The sequence below is a fragment of the Mustela nigripes genome, chromosome 17 (genome assembly GCF_022355385.1).
Source record: "Mustela nigripes isolate SB6536 chromosome 17, MUSNIG.SB6536, whole genome shotgun sequence".
NCBI classification, from domain to species: Eukaryota; Metazoa; Chordata; class Mammalia; order Carnivora; family Mustelidae; genus Mustela; species Mustela nigripes.
Window position 1 is genome coordinate 32,887,488 of NC_081573.1, and position 27,259 is coordinate 32,914,746.

General features: G+C 46.2%; 1 protein-coding gene across 4 annotated transcripts in view; it reads left to right on the plus strand.

Moving 5' to 3' along the window:
- Window positions 1-22,748, plus strand: part of NUP93 (nucleoporin 93) — a 110,060-nt gene extending 87,312 nt beyond the window's left edge. For 3 of the 4 annotated variants that reach the window (XM_059383888.1, XM_059383891.1, XM_059383889.1), the window contains 16 exons: window positions 1,531-1,620; window positions 3,151-3,290; window positions 7,978-8,110; window positions 9,557-9,714; window positions 11,128-11,293; window positions 11,562-11,655; window positions 12,419-12,610; window positions 13,186-13,312; window positions 13,426-13,498; window positions 13,789-13,833; window positions 15,416-15,532; window positions 16,306-16,424; window positions 17,262-17,379; window positions 17,824-17,907; window positions 19,361-19,489; window positions 22,483-22,748. In XM_059383888.1, the coding sequence (XP_059239871.1) occupies window positions 1,531-1,620; window positions 3,151-3,290; window positions 7,978-8,110; window positions 9,557-9,714; window positions 11,128-11,293; window positions 11,562-11,655; window positions 12,419-12,610; window positions 13,186-13,312; window positions 13,426-13,498; window positions 13,789-13,833; window positions 15,416-15,532; window positions 16,306-16,424; window positions 17,262-17,379; window positions 17,824-17,907; window positions 19,361-19,489; window positions 22,483-22,593 (1,896 nt within the window). In that variant the 3' untranslated portion in view covers window positions 22,594-22,748. The remainder of the gene's footprint in view (window positions 1-1,530; window positions 1,621-3,150; window positions 3,291-7,977; window positions 8,111-9,556; window positions 9,715-11,127; window positions 11,294-11,561; window positions 11,656-12,418; window positions 12,611-13,185; window positions 13,313-13,425; window positions 13,499-13,788; window positions 13,834-15,415; window positions 15,533-16,305; window positions 16,425-17,261; window positions 17,380-17,823; window positions 17,908-19,360; window positions 19,490-22,482) is intronic. The other variant, XM_059383890.1, reaches the window with a different exon arrangement.
- The last annotated feature ends 4,511 nt before the right edge of the window (window positions 22,749-27,259 follow it).

A 27,259-nucleotide genomic window follows, 5' to 3' on the forward strand; every position in this document is an offset into this window, starting at 1 on the left:
CTGAGATGCTTAGTGGTAAGCATAGGGGCTGTTGGACTGAAACTGCCCTGAGGAGACAGGACAAACCTGGAATTGACTTTTTGAGTAAAACCGTGCTGGCTGCCTGTGTGTTTCATTATCATTTGCTGTTCTTCTGCACAAAATAGTGTCAAGATTGAAGGGAAAACAGATTTAGATTTCTCTCTTTCTCCCTGCTGCATCTCCATCTTTTTTTTTTTTTAAGGTTTTATTTATTTATTCATGAGAGACAGAGAGAGAGAGAGAGGCAGAGGGAGAAGCAGGTTGAAGGAGCCCGATTTGGGACTTGATCCCAGGAGCCTGGGATCATGACCTGAGCTGAAGGCAGACACTTAACCGACTGGCCCACCCAGGCGCCCATCCATCCTTTAAATTTCACCTTTGTTATGTGGATGACTCCTCCCATTGCCACAGCCACCATCAGAGCTCAGGTCTAATGAAATAATAAGCTTGTGAGTAGAGAAACTGTCTCTTCTGTATCTTTGAAATTAAGACTCCATGAAACTAACATTTTCTAGATTTAGGATACCATGTCATATATCTCTTTATAGGGTTGTCCCCTTCAGTGGAGAGAGAATCTTTGTGTTGAACAAAGTACTTTGCAAAGGGAAGGCTCCTGATAAATGCACATTGAGTAAATAACCACCACGTTGTAGTTTAAAAACCATTTTATTTCATCATTGTAATGCTCCTGGAGGCTACATGATACCATCCCCCCAGATAAAGTAGAGGGAAATAAGGTTCAGTGGGGTCCTGATTTGTCTAATCTCACTACCTTGTTCAGTGCTTGGTAGGACAGGGACTTCAGATGCAAAGAGTATAGAACCTACAAGTTTTTACCATCACTATTGTAGTTTTTTTAAAATAAAAATCAAAGTAAGAGTGGTTTTCCCATACCTTAAACATCACGTAGTTACTTTTTCTTAAAGAAAATGTTCCTAAGGAGCAGGGCTTCTTTCCTGGAGAAAATTGGTATCCCGGACATGCAGCAGCTGCTCTTCTAACCCGCGTGGAGGGCTGCAGCCTGACACTACTCTCTCAGTCCACCAGCCCTGGCTTGGGGCCTTTCAGTCCTTTTGCCAGAAGGATTACCAGACTCTGCCTCAGGTTCTTTGGCAGCAGCAATGGAAGTCTTCCCAATATCTCATCTTCCCCTTTGGCCCTCAGTTGCTGGGGCAGAGGGTCTGGTGGGCAGAGAGGCCCGGCATTGCCTGTGGTCCTCTTCTACCAAGACCACCCTCCTTCCACTCATCAGCTCTTAGGAAGGCCAGGGTAGCAGCTCTGTTTGTTGTGTTGGTGCTGCCGCATGAATTTCAAAGGCATATCTGGGAAGCTGGCCAGAGGCCTAGCCCTCCAGGCAGAATGGATGGCTCAGCCATACTGAGGAAGGAAAGGTTGGCTGAAGCTTCTCGTGATCTTTGTGCAGAAACCGGCTTCAGAACTGCCTCAAGGGGTTTTAAAAAGGAGAGGAGAAAATAGAAATTGTGCCATTTATTTTGCCTTTTATTTCAGATTTATATCTATAACGAGAAGATTGTAAATGGACACCTGCAGCCTAACCTGGTGGAACTCTGTGCTTCGGTGGCGGAGCTGGATGATAAGGTAGTGCCCGGAGCTAACCCAGGGAGAAATGCTGCTGTCAGCTGTTCAGATGGGATTAGCAGCTCGCTGATGGTGCAGAGCTGTGCTCAAGAGACGCCCTGCTCCGTGGAATAAAATGTTAACTGTCCTTCAGAGTTTTATTTTAAATAACTTTGGGTGGATTTTGATGATGATGCCACGTACATGTATTTTTAATGCATCTTTAGAAGGCCCAGCCGGGATCAATTAATGGTCACAGGAGGTCTCCCTGAGCTGTATTGCTTTGAAGTCCAGTCAGGACTCAACTGTTCCCTCACCAGTTTTCCTCCTCAAACTACCAGACCGTTCTGCATGAGCTGAACTGTAAAGGTGATGTGGTTTTCACATCAGGGAGCCCCTTCAACGTTACTCAGGCGTGGTCTTTAGGTGCGTGCTTATAGGCCGCTGCTTCCCTTCCGCCCTGACTCCCCATCTTTATTGCTTATTCCTGTCCCCCAGTTCTAATCTGTGGCCAATTTTCTCCCCCTAGGGGGAAGAAAGTGGATGGATGGGTGGATGGGTAGGTGGCCAGGAGGAATGGGAAAAAGAGGGAAGGATAAAATGGAAGCAAATACTCATACACAGATGGGGAGCAGGAGAAAGATTATGGTCCTTAAAGATGCCTCTGATTTTTTTTTTTTTTTAGACAGTAAAATATAAAGCAGTGCAACTAAATCCAAAGAAAAAAGTTAAGAATCCATCTACCATCTCCACCTAGAAAGAGTCACATTTGGGTGGATTTTCTACAGTTTTAGTTTCTGTGGGAGACAGAACAGGATTTTCTCTCCTCCTTTGGAAAAAGTGTACACCTGCTTTTCTCCAGTCAGTGCTGTCTTCCAGGATTCTTAACTTTAGAATATTGCAGAGCATTTAGGGAATCCATTTTTAAGGAGAGATTTACAGCCAGGAGGATTCTGGGGAGAGGGAGTCCCATCTGTGTGGTGATAACATGGAGAGAATGGCGTTGCTGTCCTGGGAGGCTGGCACGGAGGCGTCTCTTGAAGGGAGTGGGTGGGAAGGAGGATGGGAGGCTGAGACACAAAGGTGGGGTCACACCAGTGGCCCCTGGAGAGTCTCTGGGAGACAAAACCTGTATTATTTAGGTTAAACTCTGTATTTTAAGCCTTAAGAAACTCAAACAACCTTGTAAGGACTGAAATGCAGCTACTTCAGTTGATACTTCTAGGGCTTTGGACAGTCATACATGTATTCACCCTCTGTGAGGGATGACCCCCTGGAATTCAGTGTTGCTTTTACTGTTGTGCGGTCTTCATCCTGTAGATGGTTATGGTGGACCTGGCACAGTCAGTGCTCTGAAAGCCGGCTGGGGACAGGGGCGCGCGGCAGGGCTGAGGTGTGTCTTGCGTGCGAGCTTGAGCCTGTGGGCCTCAGATAGAAACTGGTAACCTCTCCCTTGCCCTGCCTTCTCTACCTCTGAGCTCAGAGCCGTGAAGAGCCAGGCTGCCTCTCCGGCCCTGCAGCATTGTCATGTGCAGTCTCTTTTACGTGCAGAACATCTCTGACCTGTGGACCATGGTGAAACAAATGACAGATGTGTTGTTGGTGCCGGCGAGTGATGCCCTGAAGAGCCGCAACAGCGTGGAGGTGCGCATGGAGTTTGTGAAGCAGGCCTTGGCATACCTCGAGCAGAGGTAAGGTGGCAGTGGGCGCGGTTGGCTTCACAGTCCCCACAAGTCAGCGCATTCTCAGGCCTTCCGCAGTCTCGGGCTGAGGGCTCCATAGCGAGAGCCAGTCCTGCTTTCAGAAGCACTGCTTTGCCAGCGCTGGGTCTGTAGTAGTATAAAATCATGGCCAGTGGGAGTGCTGTTAGACTTTTCATTTTCTCTTTCCCTGCTCTCTGGCCCTCAGTATGGAGACATCAGGATTATTAGGCCACAGCCTTAGGTCAGGATCCTATTCCCTAATGTTTTCTCTGAGCATTTTAAGTTTTACACCTGGCAGTATTACCACCTTCACGCCTTAGGAACAGTCCATGAACCTTTATTTTCCTTCTGGCTCTATTCCGTTAATCCCTATGCTTCTGGATCCTTCCCAGTTGCTAATGCCTGTGATTTGTGCCTGGGTCACTTTGCCACCTCTTCACTCACTGGAATTGGTCACCGAGGGGGTTGTGCCTGTGCTCTTGTACTCTAACTATTGTCCCCTTCACTGGTAGGGCCCGTGCCACTCCTTCCTCCCTGCAGACACTCCTTCCAGCTCTGAATTTGCCAGCAGGGTTGTCATGAGTGTGCAACAGACCCTCTTTATTTCAGAGGCGGGCTGCTGGGCCCCTCTCTGCTCATTGGAAAAGAGAAAGCAGGGTTGAATACACTTGCTATATGGCGGCTCTTTCCAGTGAGCCTGTGTAGCTGCCAGTGCCCTTTAGCAATAAAGTAATCCTTGTTAGAAAGTCCCAGATTTCCTTGTCAATGAGCTGAGTTAGTTCAGAATTGGTACCACAGAGAATAGGTTTTTATACCGAATGCTGTAGTAATTATACAGTTGCTACCTGAGATGAACACCATCAGACATAAACTCACTAGCTTCCATTCCCTTGTTAAGAAAAATCCAGACCTCCAGATGTTTTTGTTTTGTTTTGTTTTTATTCTTTTTTGCGTTGGTACAAAAGAGTTTATAAAGTATTCTGTTAGGCTTTTGCTAGATGTTTGTAATGTAAATTTTGGTTATTGGTCTGCAGTCATAAAGATCCTAATGTATATTATAGTACTGCTACATGTAGCAAAAGAGTCCAAATTTCTTAGTATATATAAGAATCTTTAGGGTTGTTTGTTTTTTGTTGTTTATTTTTTAATGGGTATATGACTGCTTGTGACCACTTTTTCTTTAGTAAATCTACTCCTTAACATTCATGCTTGACTTTACCAGAGGTATCGAGCATTCCTTGGTTTTGTGTCTGGTAAGTCATCCCATTTCATTTATTACTCTTTTCACTTATTTAATTTTGTTTTTTATAATTATTTTTTTCCCTTAATTCCTTTGGCAGCACTGGAGCTGCTTGCAAGTTTCCTGTCCACAATTATTGTAACCTTATGGTCCTTTCATTCTAGTGGCATCACTCCCTCAAGGCATGTTTTTTGTTTTTGTTTTTTTTTTCTTAAAGATTTTATTTATTTATTTGACAGAGATCACAAGCAGGCAGAGAAGCAGGCAGAGAGAGGAGGGGAGGCAGGCCTCCCGCAAGCAGGGAGCCAGATGCAGAGCTCGATCCCAGGACCCTGGGATCATGACCTGAGTGGAAGGCAGAGGCTTTAACCCACTGAGCCACGCAGGTGCTCCGAGGCATGTTTTTTGTTTTCTTTTTTAAAGATTTTATTTATTTATTTGACAGAGAGAAATCACAAGTAGATGGAGAGGCAGGCAGAGAGAGAGAGAGGGAAGCAGGCTCCCTGCTGAGCAGAGAGCCCGATGTGGGACTCGATCCCAGGACCCCGAGATCATGACCTGAGCCGAAGGCAGCGGCTTAACCCACTGAGCCACCCAGGCTTTTTAAGAATTCATTGTTCTCTTTTGATAAAAGGACTATTTCAAGATGATCTTTTTTTTTTTTTTTTTTTTTTAAGAGAGTATGAGTTTTGGGGGGTGGTACAGAGGGGGAAAGAGAGAGAGTCCTAAGCATACTTCGTGTGGAGCCTGATGTGGGGCCTGATCCCACGACCCTGAGATCATGACCTGAGCTAAAATCAAGAGTCAGACTGAGCCCCCCAGGTGCTCCAGTTATACTCACTTTTAAAAAGAATTTTTGCCAATGCAGATCTACTGACAGCATGGCAAAGTAGACCCAGTCCCAAATGATTTTTACATATAAGGCTTAAAATACTGAGAAAATACAGGGTTGGTTGATCTGTTCCCTGCTGCATTCCAAATTTGAAACAGGAGGCTATATTTTTCTCAAGCCCTAAAGGAATTCAGACTGCTTCTTTAACTTAGGCCTTTATCAGCACATGGGTTGTCTTAATTTAAGTCAGAAGAGACTGTAGTGGGTATCTGTTTGTCCCAGCTGCCACAGGATTTGGTTCTCTAATCTCTTTTTTTTTTTTTTTTTTTTTTTTTTTTTAAAGATTTTATTTATTTATTTGACAGAGAGAGATCACAAGTAGGCAGAAAGGCAGGCAGAGAGAGAGAGAGAGGAGGAAGCAGGCTTCCTGCTGAGCAAAGAGCCCGATGTGGGACTCGATCCCAGGACCCTGAGATCATGACCTGAGCCGAAGGCAGCGGCTTAACCCACTGAGCCACCCAGGCGCCCCGGTTCTCTAATCTCTTTTCCAGCCTCTGCTTTTAAATACTTCCAGTGATGGGGGAACCCACTACATTTGTTAAATTGAATTTTGTCTATTTTTCATTATAAGAATGCTACATGCTTATTATAGAAATTGAGGGAAATGCCAAAAGGCCTGCAGAAAGGGGAGAGGCCCCCTATACCACATCCAGAGGCTCCTGTACCTTTTCAATTTCCTTTTCCCCCATTTTTGATATATGAATATTTTGTTTTATTTTCTTTTTATACTTATGAGCCAAATGTGTACAATACGTGGTTTTATGTAGTTTGCTTTTTTAATTCTTTGTCAGTATAATTTTTGGTAACTGTCAAATTCCATTGAGTCTTTTTTTGGGGGGGGCGGTAATTGACATTTAGATGTTTCTCTCACTGTGTCTCTCTCACATACTCTCATTCTGTTATTTTACTTAATCCGGTATTGAATATCTTTGTGCATATGGAGCACCTGACTTTGAGTCAGTCTGTTTTGCTTTGGATAAGAAATATATTTAGAAAGTTCTTTATTATATTAACCCCACATTTGGGTATCTATAACTAGAACCATTTCATCTTAGTGTGGAAGCACTTTAAAGATGGTACAGATTTTAGGGATCTGCAGGGTTTAAAAATGCATGCTAGCAAATAAGCAAAGAGGGAATGATAGAAAATCATTGGCAACCATCAGTGTGATAATTGGTTCAGTAGGGGCAGCAAATGAAACTGAAATTATTGGGTAGAAGATTGTTGGTAAACAGAATATCCACATGACTCCTAAGTATTACCCACAGGGTACTTACCAGTTTCAAAGAGAAAGGTACTTTTACAGCAGTGAAGTCTGGTGAATGACAATTTTAACCAAGTGATCAAACCGAATATTACCTGCCTCGTGGTGGGGCTCCGTGGTCAGTACCAGCATCTGCTGTGTGGGATTCTTGGCAAAAAAGTTGAATCTGAATCAGATCATGAGGAAATTGTCCAGCTTATAGGACATGCCACCAGACAGCTGGCCTGGATTCTTTTTAAAAGGTCAGTGTTGGGGCGCCTGGGTGGCTCAGTGGGTTAAGCCACTGCCTTCGGCTCAGGTCATGATCTCAGGGTCCTGGGATCGAGTCCCGCATCAGGCTCTCTGCTCAGCGGGGAGCCTGCTTCCTCCTCTCTCTGCCTGCCTCTCTGCATACTTGTGACCTCTGTCAAATAAATAAATAAAATCTTTAAAAAAAAAAAAAAGGTCAGTGTTGTGAAAAGGGGTTGTAGGGTTGCCCTAGATTAAAGGAACTGGAAGTAGCAGGACAACTATGTGCCACGCATTTCCTCGCTTGAATCTTGGATGTGAGAGAGACACACACACTATGAAGGATGTTACTGGGAAATTTGAGTGTGGATTATATTTTAGATAATAATGTTGTATTACTCTTCGGTTTCTTGGTGTCATAATGGTGTTGAGGTTGGGTAGGGACATGTTCTCATTCTTTGGAGATATATGGTGCAGTGTTTACAGATGAGGTAGCCCCTTATTTCTGTATTTTTGCAGAAGGGTTTGTTTTGTTTTGTTTTTATGGATTTCAAATGGTTTGGAAAAAAAGTGGTATATATATGTGTGTGTGTATGTATATGTACATAATCTACTTAGAGAAAAAAATGTGTACACAAATGTTCACAGTGCTGAATCTAGGTAAAGGGTATAGGAGCATTCATTGGGCTGTTCTTTTAATTTTTTGTAGGTTTGAAATTTTTCAAGATAAAAAATTTTAAAAGAATCCACCAAAACATTCAGCTGTGAGCGGAAGCAATCTGCATATTAGGCCTTAATGCATTGGAAGCCAACAGTTATGTTCCTCTAGGGACTCTTCTGAGTATCCACAGTGATGAGAAATCTTTACAATGGGTTGCTCCCCACTGAACAAATGATACAGTTTGCTTCACATGTGTGGTTTCCTCTTCTGTGTGAGGTTTGAAGTCCAGGCCCTGCCTGTGCAGTGCACAGTCTAATGGCATGGATGTAGCGGGTACACAGATATGTATATGTGTTTTCAATCTCTCTTTTTTCTTTTCAATTTTTCCAGTTATAAGAATTATACCCTTGTAACTGTCTTTGGAAACTTGCATCAGGCCCAGCTAGGCGGGGTGCCTGGGACTTACCAATTGGTTCGAAGTTTCTTGAACATCAAACTTCCGGCTCCCTTGCCTGGACTTCAGGTACTGGCATCTTTCTCCGTGTGTTGAGTTATACACCTGCAGCAGTCTCTCTCAGATAGGCATTTGCAGTTAAAATGAAGTGGACATGTGTAAACTGCTGTATGGCAAAGAGTATGGGGCTAGGAGGAAGGCTCAGGAGCCTTGGAAGGCTAGTATTAGGCTGGGTTTGGCTGCTCAACTCAGAGCGGGGGAAGGCACAGGTGGGGGGACGGGCAGGATGTCACTAGATTCTTGATGTATTGGGAAAGGAGGCCCCGTAGGACTTACTGAAGACTTGGATGTGGGTGTGACCGGCAGAATCAGGGATGACTGTTGAGGTTGCTGGCTCAGACATCTGAAAGATTGGAGTTAGATATAGTTCCTAGAATATGACTGTTCAGCCCCTCCTAGTCCAGTTGGGGGAATTACATTTTTATACCATGTGCAAGGCACTAAACTGGAGCTTTGTACCAAGGGTGGTAGGATACAGAGGAGGCTATCTTTGTAAAGGATATGGGGTTCGCAGTGCCCTCTAAGGATAGGGGTTTATCTGCCAGAGGTCTTGGAAAAGGGTATTTCAATTGGAGGAACAGCATGAACACATACGTGGAGGCAGGAAAGGGTATCTCGCATCTCAGTCGTGTGGCAGGGCTTGGCAAACATCTGGCCAGCAGGTGTAGGTCTGCAGTACCAGTGTAAAGAGCTCAAAGGGGTTTAGAAGTGACACAGTTGGATCCGGTTTTATAAAGAGTCCAGTGGGGGGAGTGGTTGAGGGACCGAGAAAGGAAATCTGAGACCCACCTGTCCGGAGGAGTTGGGGAGAAGTGGAGAGAAAAGTAATCACAGTCTGCCAAGATGATGACAAAACCTGTTTGAGGATAGATAAGCTCAAGTTCAGGGAGACTGGGAATGGGGTTGCCTTCTCAGCTCCCCAGTGCCTGCCTAATACTGTGTCCAGAACCAAAGTACTCAATCAGTGGATGAACTGAGGAATGATTGAGAGTGCCAGTATCCATCTGACTGGTCTCAGTAGTGAACATATTATAAACTCAAGTGCAATATTGATGGTCTCTTATTGCTCAGTAAACATCTTCAGCCCTTGCTCTGCAGGGGTTGTAAGGATGAGTGTCTGTGAATTGTCACAGAACATGTCACCCAGATACTGGCTACTAGAATTCTATGCTGAACCCACAGGCTGGCTGTCAGTCACGTGGGGCACGTAATGCTCTTGAAGAAAAGCTCTACAGCCAGACTGCGTTTACCAGCTTACCTTGGACAGGTTACTTCATATCCCTTTGCCTCAGCTTCCTTGTTTGTAAAACAGGAAGGGAGGATGCTGTTAATGGTCCGCACCTAGCAGGGCTGTTTTGAAATTGAAATGACTTTAATGTGAGGAGAGGTGAGTGCATCAGAAAGCCGCCAGCTAGCTTCGTTTGCTTGTTTATTTGAGCATCTTTCCTCTTCTAGGATGGAGAGGTGGAAGGCCATCCTGTGTGGGCATTAATTTATTACTGCATGCGCTGTGGGGACCTGTTTGCTGCTTCACAGGTGGTTAACCGAGCCCAGCACCAGCTGGGAGAGTTTAAAACCTGGTTCCAGGAGTACATGAACAGCAAGGACAGAAGGTATGGTGAATAAGATGGTGCATCCAGAAGAAGCCATGTGGAGTCAGCAGGGCGGCCCCCACTGGCATCGCCCTTTGACCCGTGCATGACTCAGAATAAGCTCCTGCTTAGAAAAAAAAAAATGAAGTTTAGAAAGCAAGTGGAGCTGTCTTGGGAATAGCAGTTGAGAACATTAAAAGAGCACCGTTCTGATACTGCTGTCTAGACTTACGTGTGTGTGTGTTGGGCATTTCTCTGTACCCCAGTGGGAGAGACTGTGGTTGGGAGAGTGATTTGACCACTCTGTGGATCCCAGGCATTTCAAGCGTGCTTTATAAAATGAAACTGTTGTATTCCACTTCATTTAACATGTGGTGCTTTTCCAGTTGGCCCACTATGAAAATGTTGCCACATACTTTGTAGCTCGAAGGCTAGAATGAGAAGTTAGTAATTTTGAAATGTAATCACTGAAACTAAGCCAGGGGGTTATTTCTGTTTGTCTTTAGTTCTCTTCCATTAAGGAACTGCTAGGGATTAATTTTTCTCTGGGTTTTGTTAATGTAATTAGACTTTAGTTGTTACTCATTCAAATCCAATTTTAAATATACGTACATGTATCTGAAGGAGAAAATGGTGGTCACTCCATTTTCTCCTGTGGAATACTAGAGTTACTTTTCAAGTAGTTTTTTTTTTTTTTTTTTTTTTAAGATTTTATTTATTTATTTGACAGAGAGAGATCACAAGCAGGTAGAGAGGCAGGCAGAGAGAGAGGAGGAAGCAGGCTTCCGGCTGAGCAGAGAGCCCGATGCGGGGCTCGATCCCAGGACCCTGGGATCATGACCTGAGCCGAAGGCAGCGGCTTAACCCACTGAGCCACCCAGGCGCCCCTTTTCAAGTAGTTTTTTAGGTAGGGTCAATAATGCCATGTCCAGAGATCATCTTAAACCATAAGCCCCTGTCTTGCTTATAGTAGAGAACCCTAGTGCAGGGTTCATGGCTTAGGGTTTCCCTAGAAGAAGACCCTGAGACAAGGATTTGAGTGTAACTAGTTTATTTGGGAGGTGATCTGACATGTACAAGGGAGTGAAGAGGCCAGAGGGGAGCTAAGACAGGTAAGGGAAGGGCTCACTCATGTCTGTCACGGCTTGAGGACTGCTGCACAGTGGGCTGGAATATTAATTCCCCAGCATTTCTCACCTTTTCCTGAAGGTCTTGACTGGAGGAAGATGGTAGGTAGGCAAGGAGATGCAAGTGCTGGTAGCGGCATGGCGGGTCAAAATAGTGTGGTACCCAGGGGCTACAGTTGGGGACAGTGTCTGTGAAGGAAGCCTTCCTAGCTCTGTTACATGGTTGGGGCCTTGGGTGCTTTCAGATGCCCTTGAGGGTCTTTAGTGTTTATGTGGATCTATGTGTTCCTTGCCTTTGTGTCTTTAGGTTGTCTCCTGCCACGGAGAACAAGCTCCGACTGCATTACCGCAGGGCCCTCAGGAACAACACGGACCCCTACAAGCGGGCTGTGTACTGCATCATTGGCAGATGTGACATCACTGACAACCAGAGCGAAGTAGCTGATAAGACCGAGGACTACCTGTGGCTGAAGGCAGGCGCTGCTTCCCTTGCCTGAGCAGGGCATTCACCCCTTCCCTCTGCTCACGTTCTGCATGCAGCTCGTACCTGCTTAATATGTGATGCCAGCAGGCTCCAGGGCTAGTAGACTTCCTGTCTCCTGACCCCGTTTTCTGTTGTCTGATTCCCCGTTAGTCACCACGGCCATTAGCACAGCCTTGAGCCTCCGAGCAGCCACAGCTCTGCACGCCTGGCTCAGGAAGTAATTTGTACCAATGTGTGTGTTTCTCTTGGGGGTTTAGTTGAACCAAGTGTGTTTCGATGACGATGGCACCAGCTCCCCACAAGACAGACTCACACTTTCACAGTTCCAGAAACAGTTGTTGGAAGACTATGGTAAGATATCCTGAACAGAACCACCTTCTCTGTCTGGTAACCCTAAGGTCACAACTTAGCTTTCCTCTGGGAAGGTCCTTCATCTCTGAACTCTGGATCTTCAAAGCCTAACACAACAAAACAGTGATTGTTAAATTCAGGTAGAGGCCATGTGAGCTTTTAGCAGTGTATACAGTGTTTAGCAGTGTATACAGTCACATACCGTAAGCTCTTCTCCCTAGTTCTTTGAACTGCCCCGGTAGAGCTTTGCTCGGGGACAGACACAGCGAGGACTTGGCTGTTACTTCCTTGTGGGTCTCGTAATGTCCGTATCTGAGCACAGATGAGGGGGAAGTAGCTCCCCTTCCTTACTGGGTAAGAATTTGGGGAAGAAAAGATCCCGACCTATGGTGAGCATTTGTTGAATTCCCACACCCGTGAATCTGAGTGAATGGAAGCCTCTTTGAAATCTTCCTTCCTCTCCTTGTTGAGTGACTCTTACCAGGGTTAAGGGGAGCAACAGCCTCTTTTATGTAGCATTTTAGGGCCTGTACTCTCTTGCTCTCCCGCCTAGTGCAGGTGGTCTGGGTTTTACAGCATGACCCTACTTGACAGTTGTGTTGTGAAGGCTGGAGAAGGTTGTGGAGCCAGGTCGTGGTTCCCACGGCAGTCCACAGTCCACTGTGTCTGCCAGGGCCCCTTCATCCCTCCAGCAAGGGCTTCTGCTGGGATCGGGGCTGCTGATTGTCTGACTCCTGAGTCCGCTTTGTCTCCTGGCCCGCAGGCGAGTCCCACTTCACGGTGAACCAGCAGCCCTTCCTCTACTTCCAAGTCCTCTTCCTGACGGCACAGTTCGAAGCTGCCATTGCTTTCCTCTTCCGCATGGAGCGGCTGCGCTGCCATGCTGTCCACGTGGCACTGGTGCTCTTCGAGCTGAAGCTGCTTCTAAAATCCTCAGGACAGAGTGCTCAGCTCCGTGAGTATTTGTCCGCAATGGCGTCACCCTAACATACCCCGCATCAGGCGGCAGCAGACACGTAACTGCAGCCGGCAGGGATCTGGGCCAACAGTCTGAATCCTTCTGGAACATTGTAGACAGCACTGTACAGAGTGCCAGCCCTGTGGCCAGTCAGGCTCTCTGTTCAATGGGAGTGGAAGACACAGTCCCTAGAGTCGGGAGTCATGTTCCCATTACGGCCCTAACTGGACACCCCAGCAGCCCCCTTCTGTGAATGACTGTCTGGGTGGGAGGGGAGAGTCAGAAGAGAGGCAGGAGAAAAATGTGAATGAATGCCTGCAGATTTCTTAGTGGTGCAGCACAATCGCCCCAGAGCACACACCATAACCTGAAACCAGTGTTCTAGCAATTTACTGTAAAATGTCATTTCCCACACTCTGTGGAAAGAAATGGAGTGCAGGGTACTGAAGCTTATTGGCAAGTGTTGGCCAGGCTGCAGGACTAGATGCTGCTGGGGGTTTGGATTCCTGTAGCCCCTGGCTTCTGGGTCATAGTGGCAGTGGGTGTGACCGTGTCTGTCCCCCATGGTGCAGTCAGCCACGAGCCCGGCGACCCTCCCTGCGTCCGGCGGCTGAACTTTGTGAGGTTGCTTATGCTCTACACCCGCAAGTTTGAGTCTACAGACCCGAGGGAGGCACTCCAGTACTTCTACTTCCTCAGGTAAAACTTGATTTTGACCATTTACTTGAGCTGGTTTTGGTTTCTGGCATCCTGAGGACTATCAGAAGCCTCAAGGCCATGCCAGGAACCACGTTGCTTTTGTCTCCTTCCAGGGACGAGAAAGATAGTCAAGGAGAAAACATGTTTTTGCGCTGCGTGAGTGAGCTTGTGATAGAAAGTCGAGAGGTAGGTCAGTCCCTCTTCTCTCCCACCCACAATTTGCAGTGCACATGCGCATGCTACTTTGTGGTCCCCACAGCATGGCTGTGTTGGATATGGTCGGGGGGGGGGGGTTCCATTCTCTTGGGTTTCTTGGTTTCTGATAATGAAAATACTGATTCAATCTCACTGCGTCCTGGTTTATGTAAAACTCTTCCTACCTCCCCTCTTTTCTTCCCCCTCCTACATCTCCAGAGAATTGGGGCTTATGCATATATTCTTTCCCAGTAAATTGAGTAAACTTTTTGTCTCCACAGTTCGATATGATCCTTGGGAAACTAGAGAATGATGGAAGTAGAAAGGTGGGTTAAATGCACCCGTAGTGATATGTTAATTGGCAGTTAGGGTTGTATAATTGTCAAAAGAATGTAGTTAGACTTCAGGACTCAAGATGCAAATCTGAATGAAATTACTTGGTTTAAAAAACGAAGAATGAAAATCACGGGCTACAAATAATGCCCTTGATTTTAACACACATTTGTATTTCTCTGTAAAATATATAAATTGATGATGAGGTAGCTTTTTGTCATTAGTAATCTTTACACCCAATGGAGGGCTTGAATTCACAACCTAGAGATCAAGAATCACACACCCTTCTGATGAGCCAGCCAGGTGCTCTGATTAGATGGCTTTTTTAAGTCCCAAGGACTCATTTGTTCATACCTGCCATTTTTTGAGCCGAGAAGACCACATTTCTGCCATTCTTGGCTCAGAAGATATGCAAGGAAAGAAATTGTTTAGTGCACCTCCTGTCCCCAGATAGCAAAGTTAGCAATGTGCTTGACCTCTCTCAGAAGGTGGTTGTGAGGGCTCAGAACTTCACACAGACCCCAGAGATACAGCTGTGCCTGTGAGCCTTAGTGATTCCCTGCACCGAGTCACACACTTGGGGAGGCCTAGAGGAGGGGCAGAGGCCTGGGTGTCAGAAACCAGTCCTCATCCGCCTCGGACATTCTCCCTGTGGCCCTGGGGAGACACCGGCCTCTCTCAGAGACTCACTTTCCTCACTGGTAAAAATGGGTGGCTTGGACCCAGCAATCTCAGGATGATCTCACAGGGCTCACACTCTCCAGCTCAGAAGAAAGGCCAGTGACCGTGCCGGTGACAATGGCCATGCTTCTTGAGCAGTGACGTTTGCCAGGCACTGTGCTGAACGCTGCACAGGTGTTTTCTGATTTAGCCACCATGATGATAATCCAACAAGGTGCTTTTCAAGTGAGGAAATGGAGGTGAAAGAGGCTCATTTTCTTGAGATCACACAGCTGGTAGGAAGGGGAACTGGAATTTGACCCCAGAGCCCATGCTCTTCACTCTTCTTCTGTGCTGCCTCCCTGGTAGAAGGAGAGGCCACCCTAGCTCTTCTGTGCTTCCTAAGGCCTCTTACATGCTCCTGACCATTGGCTGCTGGTGATTGTGGATGGCGATCTTTTTAAAAAATATCCTGACACCCCTTGCCATATATTTTTTCAGCGCTGAGTTTCTTGCCATCTGTCTTAGAAAGGAAATCCAAAATCTTTCCGATATTTTATGTGAGTCTCCTGATTTTTCCACCTAGTGCCTACTCATCAGCAAATGTAAGATCATTGGCTATTTCACGTACCCTCTGGATCATTTTGGACAATTAACAAGCACAGATGTCTTATTGCAGGCTCCTCTGTGCTGCCTGTGAGTCTCCTGCTCCATGTGTCCTTTCCTTGGTTCCTTTCATGTGTTTAATAGGATCTTACATCTTCAAGAAAGCCAGAGTCTAGCTGATGACATATATGCATTGCCCAGGGCGAGCATTTTCAGTAAAAGTAGTTTTCAGATTCCAACTGCTTCTCTGTGTTTAAAATAACAGCTCTGTGCTCCTGTCCTCCTCCCCTCCATAATTTGTCTTGTCAGCCTGGAGTCATAGATAAGTTTACTAGTGACACAAAGCCTATTATCAACAAAGTTGCTTCCGTGGCAGAAAATAAAGGACTTTTTGAAGAAGCAGCAAAGCTCTATGACCTTGCCAAGGTAAAATGTGCCCTTTTCCTTCCTTAATAGATTTGTCAGCCTTTTGGCATTAAATGCACAAACGTTTTGACGATGCACTGCTGTACCATACCACTGTCCTGCTGAGGCATTGTCTCCTAGTGCTTAGGCAGCTAGTGATCTGATCAGGGTGAAATTCCCATTTTACAGAATTATTTCTGCCCATAAGGTATTTCTGGCCAAACAGGAGTAACATATAGCAAGGATATCCTGCAGGCTGTGAGCTCTAGTCTCATTTGGCAGCAGAATAAACGTCCATCACATTTCGATGGTGAAACTTTGGGTGAAAATGCCTTCCTGCTTACCCTTCTGGTAGCCACAGACATGCTGGTGAACACTGTGTGTTAAGGAAGGAAATGACAGCTGAGGCGTTTTGAGAGAACTAGAATAAGTATTTCGACATTAAGAACATATGGTGACTGCTGATCATTGCGTGGCCTAAAAAAAGATTATGTTCTTTTTTTTTTTGTAAACTGAGAAAAGTAGGCCAAAAGAAGGTTTATAATTCATTTTCTTAAATTTAGAGATGTTTTGATTGGGTTCTAATTAAGATGTAGAAAAATATACAAACATTAAGTGTACAGCTTGGCGAATTTTCCGTGGGTATATATCTGTAACCGTCATCCAGAATAAGATACAGAACCGTTTTTATCCATCATATCAGAAAGTTCCTTCTTCAGGTTATTTTGTTTTTCCTTTTCTCTTTTACTGATGATTTAACCGATTCCTTCTTTAATTTTAAAACAATTGGACAGAATGCTGACAAGGTGCTGGAGCTGATGAACAAGCTACTCAGCCCCGTCGTGCCCCAGATTAGCGCACCACAGTCCAACAAGGAGAGGCTGAAGAACATGGCACTCTCCATTGCGGAACGGTAAGGCTGAGAGCTGGCTCTGAGGCTCTGCGGGAGCCCAGTGACAGTGCCCACCAAATGCACCCTCAGTTCTACTAGTCACATCAAGTAGTCTCCCAGAGACTTTCCATCCCTCCAGGACTGTTGAGAATTCTGTTTTCCCACTATCAGACTTTCAGAGTTTTGCCGGAAAGCAGGTATGAAAGCACATCTCAACATTCTAATCCTGCACTAAGTGTTTAATTCTAGGCATTGTACTCCTCTATTGCCTGTTAACAGCCGTCTCTAAGACATTCTGGGACAAAGCTAGCGATGGCTCGATAGGGAATTCTTAAAGGTGGTAGTGGCCAGTGTTTAAGAAGGTACCTTCCTTCCTTGGTGAGATAACTGGATTATCGGACTTGAACTGATGGAACTCCCAGGCTGAGGTAACAGTCATTACTTTTTGTGCCCTCTACAGATACTCCTGATAAAGTGTCCCAGAGAAAATTGGGTTGGAGATGCTTTCCTGGGGGAGCACGGAAGAACACTCCTTATCAAACAATTCATTTAATAAACAGCCCCTCAGTGGTAGCTGCTGGGCTTTTGGCCCATCAGAACCTCTCATCCTTTCTGGAGATTTGGATGCTTGAGGTGGGGGCTGAGGCCAGAGAAGTGTGCTTCATGCAGAATATTTATAGATGGATTCTTTGCAAATCCACTGTCAACTTCTTGGCCATTTGAAAAGAAACACTACTTTCTACTCCTTAATTCACCTCATCTAGAGATTTCAATAGATTTTGACACTTTTCAAATGCTGTTCTAAAGTTAGAAGTTGCGCAGAAATTCATAATTACCCCTGTCCCTTTTGTCTTTCAGGTATAGGGCTCAGGGAATCAGTGCAAATAAATTTGTGGACTCCACATTCTATCTTCTGTTGGACTTGATCACCTTTTTTGATGAGTATCACAGTGGTCATATCGACAGAGCCTTTGATGTAAGTTTCAAGAGGGGTGTTTGAAGTACAGGTTAATATTTGCCCTGGAAATTCAAAACACTTCATGGGATTCATTTAAAACAAAGGAAATGTTACCACATTCTTTGCCTGTTAAGCAAAGAAGACAAGCATGATCCTAGGAATTGGAAGGGAATTTTTGTGTTGCTCTTTTTTCTTCCTCTTTTCTCCCTTATTCCTTTCCCCATTAGTCTGAAAACAGAGGCTTCTGAAAGTAACTTGAAATCTCTGAATTTTGTAATTGCCTCAGAAAATGAGATTAGGAATTAAGTTAGCAAATTAGAATCAAAGCCTTTGTGTGGTGGGGAAGCAGCATTTTCTACTAAGAAGCCCTTTATAACATGTTTGCTGCTGACTGTGTTTAAGGAGATGAAATGACTGTGATGGTTGTATCATAAGCGGTTGGTGGCGTTTTGTTTTAAACAGATAATTGATCGTTTGAAGCTGGTGCCCCTGAATCAGGAAAGTGTGGAAGAGAGAGTGGCTGCTTTCAGAAATTTCAGTGATGAAGTGAGTCATTTTCTTCCTGCATTATGGATTTTTTTTCCTCCATTTCTGCTGAAAGCTTTTGTTTTAATATAGCTGATAATGGTAAGAGTCCTTGTAACCACCTAGACTGACTTTTCAAAGGCAAGTCCAATTTCAGATATCCTGGGTTGGTTTTTCTGTGAATTCACCTGTCTCCATCAGATTATTGTCCAAATTCCTGACTCAGAAAACACAGTCGCTTTAGTGATTAGACATTCTCGGGGGAACAGATTTCTGGTTGGTCCTGTGAGGTTTGTTTTAATTCCATATTACTGACTTGTTCTAGAGGGTGTCTTGGTGCTGAACTCTGACCTTCTTTAAATAGTTCCCTTGAGTGTCTGACACATGCTCCATGATGTACTTCCTTCCTTCCCTGCTCTGAACTGTTTTGTTTTGAGAAGCAGAGCAGTGACCGTGGACTCAGTTATCATGAGCACATGACACCCAGAGCCACTGTCCCTCTGAAGGGTTTCCAGCACGTTGCCATCATCTAGCTCAAGAGTACTCAGTTGGGCTGCACACTGGATTACCAGGAGAGCTTTAAAAAAAAATCTTCATACCCAGACCCTACCCCCAGAAATTGTGGTTTCTCTGATCCGGACTGGCCTCTCCATGCAGCTGGGATAAAATTCTTCTGTAGAACCATGGACACTCAGGGCAACTGCCTGGTTCTGGGGTGTCATGAATAGTGTTTCCATTTAAAGCTGTTACTCCCTAAGCAAATACCTTTTGTGAAAGCATATTTCTGTTTCAGAAGAAAAAGGGAGGCCAGCTTCTGCCCATTTTGCCAGCTGTGGTGCTCCCAGTTTAGGTCTTACCCCTTTCCCACCTGCCCTTCATACCTGCTGTCAGTTCCGCCCCAGACCCTTGCCCTTTTGTTACTTGCCTTCCCCCAGGATGGATCGTTCACTGCACTGGGGACTGAAGCGGTACACCTCCTAGGCACTGCCTTTGTAGGCACCCCCAAGGACTCTGCTAGGGCTGTGCACCTGAGATGGAAACGTTCTGGCAGGTGTAAGATAGTAGGGAGTGGTGGGGACTAGAGAACTAATGTGTGCCTCCCTACCTACTGACATTGAAATCCAGACTGCTTTTGGTAATCACTCTTCTGGCCAGTCCAAGTGTACATGGTGGTCAGATCATGTCAGCATGCATTTGGCTCCTGCCTTCACTTAGGAGAGGTGGCATAAAGAAAGGAGCAGAAGAGTGACCCACCTCACCAGAGCAGCCTTGCCTGAGTTTTGCTCTCACACTTGACATTTCAGTGCCTTTGGCTACTTTTTGGTGACTCTGTAGTTCTCTACCTGGCAGCTATGGAAAGTGGTGTGCCCAGGCCTGCCTGAAGTGTGTCCCTCTCCCCCAACACACACACACTTTTTCTTGTCCCCAAGACTTGGTTCTTTTTCCTTTACTTTATGTGTTTTTCTCTGTGCAGATCAGGCACAACCTCTCAGAAGTACTTCTTGCCACCATGAACATCTTATTCACACAATTTAAGAGGCTCAAGGGGACAAGTCCATCCTCGGCATCCAGGCCCCAGCGAGTCATCGAGGACCGTGATTCTGTAAGATCCCAGCATGGATCAGAACCATCGCTGAGAACCACCTTTCTGGTCTGCCGTCCATAGCACCTCATGAGACGCTTGCTCCTGATCCCAGATGCTCCTTTTCCTTACACTTAGCAGCTGGGTAAACCCTTTGTCAGGAGTCTCTCTAAAGAAATTGAACATTAATGGGATTGCTGCTCTTAAGCTTTTTTTTTTTGGGTAAAGCGGGTTTGGGGGGGGCAGGTGTCTGCCAATATCACTCTTTTTTTTGAAGAGCACACATGTAAGCCATGGGTGAGGGGGGTGACCTTGGGCAGAGGGAGAGAGAGAATCTTTTTTTCTTTTTTCTTTTTAAGATTTTATTTGTTTATTTGACAGAAATCACAAGTAGGCAGAGAGGCAGGCAGAGAGAGAGGGGGGCCGGAAGCAAGCTCCCTGCTGAGCAGAGAGCCAGACTTGGGGCTCGGTCCCAGGATCATGACCCGAGCCGAAGGCAGAGGCTTTAACCCATTGAGCCACCCAGGCGCCCCAAGAGAGAGAATCTTAAGCAGATTCTGTGTTCATCGTAGAGCCCAATGCAGGGCTCCATCTCATGACACTGAGATTAGGACCTGAGCCGAAATCAACCGACTGAGCCACCCAAGTGCTCCATGCAAATATCACCTTTTAAAAAAGCAAACAGAATACTAGTTTGTAGTGATTCCATAGGAATGTCCTATGCATTTTAAAATAGGAAGGTTATTTTATGAGTCTTAGCACTTTCCCCAGAACTATAAGTACTTTGGCCAGCCAACACACGAATTTGATGCAAACCCTTGTTTCTGTTCTCCTCTGAGCCTTACAGTGACCTCAGAGAGGTCTCAATGGTAGCAATTGTTAATCCCCATTTTACAGCTGAGGGAACTGAGGCCCAGAGTCAGGAAGCAGTTTGCTTTTGTGGTCCCCTCAGGGGGAGGTGAAGGAGCCGTATCTGTAAGTGTCCCTTTCCACTGCCTGAGGGTCAAGCCAAGTCCGGGTAGAGGCCTGGAACTCATGGTATGTGTTGTCCGGTTGATTTGATGAAAAGATAAAGGTGTTTGACTCAATTAGCAGTCCCTTTCCCTTGACTTCCCCATCTAGTCTTCTACCTCCAAGGGTGTCTGGGCTCTCAGCTGTGACTCCACAGGCACTGTCGTCACTGTACTGCCGTCTAGTGAGTGAGGGCGGAACTTTGCACCTTCAGCAGCGTGGAGAACGGTGCTTGGAGTGGTCCGCTGGTGGTAGGCCCATCCATGCGTGCCCTGAGGCAGCCGCCAGTCTGCCATCCCCCCTTGGCAGGCAGGATCCTGAAGCACATTGACAGTAAATGTCAGGAGGTCCTCATGAAATAAGTGGGCTCACCGTGCCTGGACCTTGGCAGGCGAGTGTTGGAAGTGGTGGGCGTTTCTGGTGCTCTGTGTGCTGCCCACAGGCCAGAGGAGGGCTTTGCTGCAGAGTAGAGCCGTGGCCTAGCAGGCCTTTGTCCCATATTTGAAAGGAACTGTTTCAAGACCAGCTGAACTCACATTCTGTGTGTCTTAATCTCTCTTTTTTAGGCACTTAGTCTTTTAAGTATCGCGAATAAAGCCATTCTGTCTTCCTCTCACCCGTTACTCCTTTTTTATGAGGGATAGGGATGAGTAGGGTCAAGAAGAGACTTTTGTGTAAAAGCTGCCCAAGGAGTGGCTTCCTGACTTACTGTGCAGTGCTGCTTGGTAAGGGGATGAGCCCCTTTGCTGAACACCTGTAAAGTTTATGTAAAGTCACTCCAAATCAGGCATGAAAGCTCATACACTTTTATACACTGTTACTTACTTACTTACTTACTTACTTATTTATTTTTAAGATTTCATTTATTTATTTGACAGACAGAGATCACAAGTAGGCAGAGAGAAGGAAACAGGCTCCCTGCTGAGCAGAGAGCCTGATGCAGGGCTCGATCTCAGAGCCTGATGCAGGGCTCGATCCCAGGACCGTGAGATCATGACCTGAGCTGAAGGCAGAGGCTTTAGCTCACTGAGCCACCCAGGCGCCCCCTTTTATACACTTTTAAAGAAAATCTGATGGGTACTCTTCATCATAAAGTAAATATTTCTTTTGGTTTGGATATTAATTAAGACATATCCTTGTTGTCAGTTTATTTCACGTTATCAAGCAAAAACACCTTGGCTTTCAATTTTTCTTCTTATGTGATCTTTAGGAAGCCTAGTAAGTGACCCTTGGGTTTTCCTTAAAAGTCATGTTAATGGTCTAAAAGGTGTTTGTAGACTCTCCCTTTCTACTCCAGATACGGTCTCCTTTTTTGCTGCTATAAGCATGGAACATGTCTCAACAGAGACAACCTGAAGCTGTTCTTCTAAGTTTCTTTATTCCAGAGATAGTGTTTTATCATTTGCAAATCAGAGTGAAAGTTATCCCCTTTTGTTTTGTCTTGTTTTTTTTGTTACTGGAATGACTTGAATTAAAATCTTTTTCCCTCCTGGAACATCTAAGAATCTCATGAATATTATTGCCCAGCATAAGGGCCCAGCACTTATGTCAGGAGAGAGCAAATGAGAGGAGTGAAAGGAAAGAAAAGGGAAGAAGCAGGAGAGAAAGAGAGCTGGAATGGGACTGGATACTTCTGTGGGGGCCTGAAAACCTCAGATTGGAGGCAGGTAGGCAGAAACCAGCCAGGAGAGAGTGAGAGACGCAGAGCAGTAAAGCGGGCCGTCTGAAGCTCAGAGCTGTGTCCAGAGACAGTCGCACGTGGCAGGCAAGACAGCTTGCCTGGCAACCACATCTGTCTTTTTCTTAGTAGAAGGGCTTGGGGACTGGGGCCCCAGCGGACAACCTTTGCTTCCTCTACACCGTGCGGGCTGTGTGACAGTTGAGGGTAAATCTGGCCCTGACACCAAGGGGTAGAACATGGAAGACCATGGTGGTTGCTCCCCAGGTAGTGCCCCGACTTGGAAGTTCATTAGTACTCTTCTCTTCTTTTCCCTTTCTCTCAGCAACTCCGAAGCCAAGCCCGAGCCCTGATCACCTTTGCTGGGATGATACCCTACCGGACGTCTGGAGACACCAATGCAAGGCTGGTGCAGATGGAGGTCCTCATGAATTAAGTGCCATGCTTTGAGGGGCTTCTGGGACTGCACGCTGTCAGTACCTCAGGCGCACGGGCCCACTGGGGTGGAGTTTCTGGTTTTGTTTCTGTTGTGTTTTGTTTTGTTTTGTATTATGTATTTTTGTCAGCACTAATAAATTTCTTTGATTTGTATTTCTTTTCACATTCTTTTATTTTCATTGTTTTGTTTTGTTTTGTTTTTACTTTGACATTTTTTTAAAACTTTTTATTTGTGTGGGTGGAAATGTCTTCACTAGTGCTTGGGCCAGAGAATGATAGGCTTATATAGGCATCTGTGATTTGGTTAAAGTTGACCTTAAATGATTAAAAATTCACCCAAAATGCGCAAGGAAATGAAGCCTTTGGGAGTTGCTTTTGTTTAGACCCAGTATTCCATATGGCAGGGTCACGGTTCATTTTTTACGTTTTCATTTGTGAAAGCCACCATCAGCCTTGGGCAAGTTAGGATCCGTGTGAACTAACAAGCTCCATGCCCCCGTCTTCTCTTGGGTGTGCCTTGGGGTCCAGGGGGGCTAAGACCATCCTCCAAATCATCTGCTCTGATTCCAGGATTAATTAGTTTGCTGTTCTGTAGAAATCCCACTGGAGATGGAAACAGACGTAGGAAAACCACTTTTCTAAAGAGGAGCATCACAGGTATTTCAGCTAGAGTGTGAGGAAGGGCAGACCTCGGAGCTTCTCCCTCCGCAGCTGCCCTGCTGAGGCGCCTGCGCGGGCCTGTGCACTCCCCTCTTCCAGAAGACTTCTCACAGAGCTCGGTTTTCCCTTCTCTGGCGGTCGGTTTCTCTACTTGGACAGCCCATCCTTCCCACTTTCTCACTCAGGAGGGCCACCGGCCAGGTGAGCTCATAGGTTGCTTTCTGAATACGGATGTACAGAATCCGGCCACTGTTGGGCGTCAGTACTGAGGGTGCCTGGTCCCTGAGCAGAGGTTGTCCCCCATCATGGGCTCTATTTCTCCCGCCACCAGTCCTGAACCGCGTACTGAACTAGAGAGAAGGATGACTGTTCCTGTATGGGCCAGGCGAGCTGCAGGAAATCAGGCAGCGGTCAGCTGAGCTGGTTTTACCAACTGTTCCTGAGGCCGGCACTCTCAGGACGATATTAAGATCCCAGAGTCTCCAAAGGTGCTTTTCCACCTGGAGAGAAGTTTCTCTCTCATCACGGGGCATGGATACCCTCGCTGTCCTGTAGTGGTTAAAGTAATTGTTAGCTTGCCTTTTGGGAAACTGTTAAATCTTTCCCAGAATAATAATGAGACCATCTGCTCTTCATCATTTGAAATCCCTGATCCATCAAGGACGTGGCCTGAGGGTCGGCAGGGGCTGCGTCTGCCTGCCTCCTGTCCCACCTGCTCCCCCTAGAGCACTTGCCTCCAGTTGAGCTTCTCTAAGAAAGTCTCAGAAGATGAGCCCCGCAGGAGACTGACTTGATGTAGCAAGTTGTACCCTGTTGATAGGTGCTGAGTTATCTTTTAAACAAGTCTCTACAATTGCTTCAACCGTGCTTTACAACAAGAGTACTCTGGACTTTGCATAAAGTGTGACCTCAAGTTCTTTTTTTAAATATTAGATCTTCCTTACAGACCTGTGACAGTGCCACCGAGAGGAGGCTCAAGTCCTTCACATACGCATTTGCTCCCCGGCTCACCACTTGTTCGTCACACCCACCATGAGAATTCATTGTGAATTTGCCCTTCTTTGCATCATGCCCTTCTGCTAGCTCCAGACCTGAGAACAGCCAGTGAGCCCTGCATAGGGGTTTGGGTCCTCGGACCTTCCACCTGTGGATGAGACCTTGAACTGCCCTCCTGGGGGAGCTGTGGGGAATTGAGAGGAATGCTGTCTCTGGTTTGCACTGAGGACTTGCCCAGAGAGAGCTGTCAATAGGAGAAATAAGATAACTGGGTTCATACCAGAAGGGCCAGACTCCCAAAGCAAATCCCAGTGCTTGTCCTACGGGCTGGTTCTGTGGTGATGCATGGCCTGTTTGGTGTAGAAACGCAGGAGACCGAGGCTGAGTTTGCAAGGCCACAACATAACAGGTTCCCACGTATCCATGGTTACAGCTTGTGCCCAGAAATCATCCTGTGACAGGTCATTAGGTAAAAGTCCTTTTCCGCTCACCCATTCAGGGAACTAAAGCCTTTCCCTTGAGGGTGGTCCATGATCTTAGAATCGCTTATGCAGAGAGACACAGAGATTCCAGTCTTTTGCAGGGATGAGATTCCAATCTTTCTAACAAAATCAAGGGCACTTGGATACTGACAGGGTTAGTGTCTACCTCAGAGTGGCTCATAATCAACTCACTGAGACACTCAAAGGGAAGTACTGACTCAATCAGGGTCCTTTTCACAGGCCTTGAGATTGGATTTCAAGGATTCTGCTCCTTTTATTTATCTGTTTATTTTGAAGTAAACAGCTCTGGCTGCCGACTTCAAAGGGAAAACAAGAGGAACTGGTAAGCTCTCTCAGAGGGGGTCCTTTGGTTTTAGCACTTCTGAGCTGGATGGCCTCATCCTTGAGCAGAAAAGTACAGGCCCTGCCCCCCCGCCCCCTGGAACTGACCAGCCTCCTTAGAGACTTCATGGCAGGACGGCTATTTGTGGTGACTCTTGATACAGCATTTAAATAGGGTTTGGGCTACTTTATGTACAGTATTGTAGACTTTTCCCCCACAGTACCCAATATTTGCAGATTTACCCCCCCAGATTAAGGACTGTTTACTCTGGATTATCCCCACTGCCTGCTCTGTTTGAGCAAACTCTAATGGCCAAACCCTTAACACTAAATCTAGCAATTATGGGCACATCTGCCAGCATCCTACCACCATAGACTGGCTCTCCACAGTCCTTGTTTCTCCATTAGGCATCAGAACTTTTGTCTAGCTCATTAGGTAGTTCGCAACACTGCCAAATTTCCTCACGCCGCTCAGGAAGTGACTCCAGCATGCCAGATGCCTGAATCAAACCCCAGGCTGGTGGGTTGCCCGAGGCCTGCCAAAGTGCTGACAGGCCCCACTGACTAGACTCTCATTCAGCATTAGTCCGCCATAGAGTTTGGGCCCTGTGTCCAGAAGACTGGGAGAAAATGTGCATGTTACACTATCATTCAAATGCTCACTGTATATCCACAAAATAAGGCTCTTGGACCTGCATTTTGGAAATGTCAGGAACAAGACAGCAACTCATTAAATAGGAATTGTGTAGCCCTCAAGAAAAATGAGGCTTTGGAGGGTGGGGGTGGGGTTCCTGAATGTCCCCCTTTTCTTCATTCTAGGCTGAATTCAGAAGTTACCTGTGTCCAGCCCATCTTCTGACCTTTTCTCAGTAAACTAATAACCCTCACAGGGCAGGAAGAGAGGGAAAGACATCTGTCTTCCTGCTACTTGTTTCTAACTGGAAAGGTTGGTGGAAACTTAAAACCAATAACTAAAATGTTCTGAAAATGAAACTCAAATGATCTGCACTTCTTGCCTTGTATACGGCTGATGTGGCTGGCTAGGATCCAGGGCCTGGCTGAATAAGGCCCAGGTGTCCGTGTGCCAGCCCAGGCTCCGCTCAGCAGCTCCAGAGGCCCTGCATGTGCTGGGCCCTGCTCCATCGCTCGGGATAGACAGGGTAATCATGTTCCCCTCCCAAAATTGTTCACAAGTCTAAGAATTTGGGCTCCCCCCCACCTTCCTCTCTTTGTCATGATCACCTAAGTGGAAATATGGGTGATTTGAAGTTGCTAAGCCAGGAAGAGAGAAGAATTTTTTGTCCTAACCTTGATTTTTGAAATTACTTCTGTGTGCCTTCTGGGTATATAGCCCACAATGGATTGCTAAGCAAATTCTTGGCTTTGGCTTCCTGTGCCAGCTCCTTCCCCACATCCACATGCCTGGATTCAGACTCCCTTTTTCCAGTTAAGGACCTTTAGTAGGCATTCAACCTGAAAGAAGGTGGAAAGGAATGTCTTTTATGGTCAGACGACACAGAGCTGATATTTCAAAGAAGGAAAGGTGCAGAGCTGCACAGTATGCAGGGAGATGTTGAGAAGAAGAGGGTAGAAAACTGATTTACTGTTAACAATAAAGACCAGATTGTAAGGAAAAAAGGAGTAGTAGGAAGGGCTGGCCAAAACCGAGCATTGCGTTGGCGTACTCTCCTCCTTGCTGCCTTTACCCTTGGGATTTTTGAGAATCTGTTTTGGGGGGATGGGAGGGTAAAAGACTGCTTCAGACAGCGGCTTCTCTTTGAGCAGGAAGCAGGGAGCCAGCGATCCCAGAGAGGATTTCTAGCAGCGAAACAGACATAACATGGCCCCTGCAGAGGCCCCAGCCCACCTGGGCTCGACAGGCTCTTGAGTGGCATCCAAACTGCAGGGTCGACAGCTAAGGAAGTCCCCTTCATCTGGGCCAGAGTTAGCAAAAATACAGGACACCCAATTAAATTTAAATTTCCCATAAACAATAGGTTCTTAGTTACAAGGATGTCCCAATTTTACTTGGCTGTCCTATCCAAGCTAGCCTCTGCTGGCTTTTGCTGCCTGGAGGCGTCCAGGTTTGGCCAAGGCTCCAGGAGATCTCCAGCTAAATTGGATTACACCGATTTGTTGCACTGTTTATGCTTCTGTGGGCCGTGGACATGACAGTCCGATATG